A 4,086-nucleotide genomic window follows, 5' to 3' on the forward strand; every position below is an offset into this window, starting at 1 on the left:
TTCGTTCATGCAATAAATTTAAACGACTGTCACTATAACAAAATTAGGTAATTGAATAAATAAAAAAATTATAAATCAAATGTGATAATTTCGTTAAACACGATTTTCAACACTTAATTAATATAAATGTTTTATTAATTTATCAATTTCGCGACATTTTACGGTTCCAATCGACTTGGTCATCATTGACATAAGATTTGAGATGCCACCACGACAGGGTGAGGAAGAGAAAGAGAGAGGGTCGCAGCTTCGTAGGCATGTGGCAAATTGCCGAGATACCCGCTAGAAGGAAACCGTTCACGGAGGTGGAAGCGTCTCCGTGAAGGACGAAGTGGACCAACAGGAAGGGCGAAGCGGAGGAAAGGACGATGTACATCGTGGCGGTACGAAGGAACGATACGACGACGCGAGGCGAGATGGAAGGTAGAGGCGGCCGGTAATCTGTGATTCAAAGAGAGCGATCCATCTTACGACATGCCAGGATTCAATCGGCGGCATTTGTTTGTGAAATCAGTCCCGAAGGACTCTCCCTGTCGCTCCTCGTCTCCTCCGCGTACGGTTCTCCGATTGTCTCCGCGCTGCTGGCACGACAAAACCCGCAGGACCGAAGAACGTGAATGGAAAGCGCCGGATTTGTCTTATCGAAGACGGAGTGTAGAAAGCGATTATTCTCATTCGTGACTAGTGGAAACGGATAATACGGACAAATTTAGGTACCTTATAACTACGTCAGTTTTATACGACGTGCGACATGCTTACAATAAATATTTAACATGGTTTTATCTGAAATAAAAAATTAATAGTTTATTTCTTGAAAGCTCACTTCCAAGTAACTTTTCAAGAGTATCGCAGAAATATTGTTGAGCGTTGAAACATTTTCATCAGCTAGAGGCAAAGGAGCGCCGGCAAGGCGTGCCACGTGATCGACGCCAAGCACAGGGGGGCTAATAAGGCCATATATATTTATTCAGCTAGTAGGGGGTGGATTTTATATCCCTGGACAGGACTGGTGGACGAAGAGGCAAAGGGAAAATGTCGGGGAGAGGAGAACGGTGCGGCTTAGCATTCGGAAAATACCGAGGATAGATTCGTGTGTCTGATCCGTGCCAGATCCCATAAAATGACCCTAGCACGATCGAGTGCCCGCCATGCCGCGCCCGCACCCCTGTAGTATCGCGCGCGAGAGGCAACCCCAGAAAATTATTGCTCTCCTTATACATTCGTTCGTACTGCTGAATTGGGGCCGAATCGAATAAACTTGTGCCCTTCAGATACGGGAGAGTAACGTTAGTAACGAAGAAGAAAATGACAAGTAAAACAGAAAAACGAAGCAAGGCTAAATGAAGATACGATTAGTTTTGTGGAAACTTCGATTAAAAAGAACAAATTTACATGACTGTAAAATTTAAAAAAAATGAGAAAAATTATATTTAATGGAAAAAAATAATATTTAATCAAAACCTTCGTTAAAATTAAGTTGATTTAAAATTTGTGAAAATATCTATGAGAAAATACAAATACGTATATATATAGATGACATGAGCGAATAGCATCGTTAAAACAGCCATCGTAAATATCAAGTGCCGCGTATCTGAAAAACTGCGAAATCTTATCAGTTCAGTTGCGATTGGGGAAAGATAACGTACGAAGAGCAATATGTTACATATCTTGGAGCGTGCAGGTTGGTCTCGCAGCACGCGATCGCTGAATTATGAATACTGCGCATTAACCACAATTACCAGAAGAATAGTAACGGAATAACTTAATAAGCGGAATCGTTCGGGTATATATGCAACAGTGTTAACAGTGTTGCGCCAGGGTACATTACGCCAGGCCCTCGAGCTCTGGCTTTCCAATATATTAGCAATTATTATAATATATTATACGCTCACGCGCACGCTTTTATAATAATTGCCACGGTTAAATCTAACGCCGCGCTACTATTGTTTGCATCTCAGATGGTTGCAATAAATCTGTTGAGCAATAAAGTTTGCCGTGAGTATCAGAGCGTTACTGGTTGATAACATGCTCCGATAATGGAAAGAACATATGTATATATTTTATATTTGCACATACATGTTTTTATATATACACGATAATGGAAATGAAGAAACTGGAAGAAATCTCCTTTTACGGTTATGCTTAATAAATTATTTTGATATTCTATGTGCATATTAAATTTATGTGTAATTTATCACGTTCTGTCAGAATAGAAAGCGATATCTCTCACTATCTAAATCATATTATTATTATTTTGTTAAGATAATTCTGCACCAATAGTATTAAAGAAATGAATTTTATTAGTATTTCGCATTTTTATATATATTTGCAAGTAAGCAATCGTTGTAACGCAATGCTCGCATGGATATTAGCTTCCTACATTACTTTTTCTGTTCGGGCTCTTTCTGTTGGCCGTAGTGATAATCGAGGAATCTGTAACCTTGCGTCATTTGGGCTCCGGCATTTGTGATATGGCATGCGAACAGCAACAAATTTCGCGGTTGTACTTTCCAAGCAAACCGCATGAATACCAGAGAATACAGAGTCAAGGCTAACGAATCAGAAAAAAAATTAAATCGCACAGAAGAAAATAAACGCGTAATCAATGCAAATTAATATAGTAAATTTACTGCCTTACACGATCATCTTATTACTATTTTATTATTACTTCATCATTATTAAGAAATAACTTTACAGCGGCTTCTTCGTTACATGAATATGAAATTTTCTGAGATATATTTTCGAGATTCAGAGGAAACCATTTGAAGTGGCCGCGTTTAACAGATTAAACGTAATTAAACTTGTAACATTTTACTGTAACATTTTACTTGCAGACTGGTTTTAGGCCGGTATGTACCCCCAGACATTCGCAACGTGCCGCTCATTAAGAAATAAATGGTTATTTGCTGCGCTCGAGCAGCAATTATTTTATAGGTCCCTCTCGAGCCACGTTTCCCTCCCTCCCTCTATTAGTCGCGCATCAACTCGCTCTGTCGCGATTATTAAGAGACGATGAATGAATTCTTCGAAGGGTCTACAGGAGTAAAGCTATATCGAACTCACCTAAAGTCATTTTGCCGCTAATGATTTTTGGATGCTTTCGCGTGTCAGATATGGCCGCTATAGGTATCATCCAGTTGAATATCGGGCCCCAGAAGTGCGTGCTTAAAAAGTAGTTTATTTTCCATAAATTGCGCTTTTAAGCAAGTGCTAAAATACGGAGTACAATAATTTCAAAAAAGGAAGAAATGTGTCATCATCAAAATGATTTATTTAACATTGGAAATTGGAGAATTACAAAAAGATACAATAGCACATTGGAAAAAGTCTGGTTGCATTAATTGGAATTCTAGATTCAATCTCGAAGATATAAATCAGACACTTATAGATAAATTTATCAAACATTTTAGCCGAGATAAGGAGAAAATAAAATCAATTACGATAATTAAAACTCTGGTATGACTAGAATGCATTTTGTTCGTATCTCTTATTAGTACAACCAGAACATTTTGCCTTTTTATTGAGAAAATATTAATTTTAATTTATTTTATATGTATATGTACAATATTTTTAAGTCAAAATTTAACTCGTTAAGTGAACATTACCTTAAGAAATAATCTCTGGTTTCTTTAGTTAACAGAGATTTCGACAGTCGTTTAGACATGATGAAAGAAGTCGGAATACGATATCAACAAAATTTTTAATTACATTCGCCACGAGATCGTAAGGTGCAGCAAATCGGTTATATATTTGTATGTAACCTAAGCGATTCAGAAACTGACAGTTCCAACTGACGAACGTCGAGATCAAGCAACGATAAAGCTGATATCAAGGATTTAAAGTTTATTTCCGTTACCGTGACTCGCTACACAATTTATCACAGGTACGTAATTCCGCTTATCATCTCGAGAATTTCTGATGGACGTAGATTTTGCACCGTAATTTTCTCTTTGAATGTGAGTTAATGCGATTGCATTGCCACACCGCTTAGATTTCTTTCAGCAATTAAAATTTAAAATGTAGACACTTTTACGTCACTATGACGAACGCTGATGATAAGCGAAATGACGTTATCACGACAACAAC

The 4,086-nt window shown here is 37.8% G+C and overlaps 1 protein-coding gene across 1 annotated transcript; it reads right to left on the reverse strand.

The window, feature by feature from the left end:
• Window positions 1-2,209: 2,209 nt before the first annotated feature.
• LOC108772189 (mitochondrial pyruvate carrier 1) lies at window positions 2,210-3,793 on the reverse strand. Its single transcript, XM_018537679.1, has 3 exons — window positions 3,606-3,793; window positions 3,064-3,164; window positions 2,210-2,551 (listed from the first exon to the last, which is right to left on the reverse strand). Exons 1-3 carry the CDS (start codon window positions 3,662-3,664, stop codon window positions 2,382-2,384), a joined length of 330 nt encoding a protein of 109 aa, XP_018393181.1. The 5' UTR covers window positions 3,665-3,793; the 3' UTR covers window positions 2,210-2,381.
• Between the last annotated feature and the right edge of the window lie 293 nt (window positions 3,794-4,086).

Source organism: Cyphomyrmex costatus, unplaced genomic scaffold, assembly GCF_001594065.2.
Source record: "Cyphomyrmex costatus isolate MS0001 unplaced genomic scaffold, Ccosl1.0 scaffold18, whole genome shotgun sequence".
NCBI lineage: Eukaryota > Metazoa > Arthropoda > Insecta > Hymenoptera > Formicidae > Cyphomyrmex > Cyphomyrmex costatus.

Bases quoted from the DNA above. Each gene is read 5' to 3' on its own strand.
- LOC108772189 (XM_018537679.1), bottom strand. From the start codon at position 3,664: ATGTCTAAACGACTGTCGAAATCTCTGTTAACTAAAGAAACCAGAGAT. The intron at 3,165-3,605 runs GTAATGTTCACT...CTACTTTTTAAG, and splicing joins ACCAGAGATTATTTCTTAAG to CACGCACTTCTGGGGCCCGA. The intron at 2,552-3,063 runs GTGAGTTCGATA...CTGATTCGTTAG, and splicing joins TAGCGGCAAAATGACTTTAG to CCTTGACTCTGTATTCTCTG.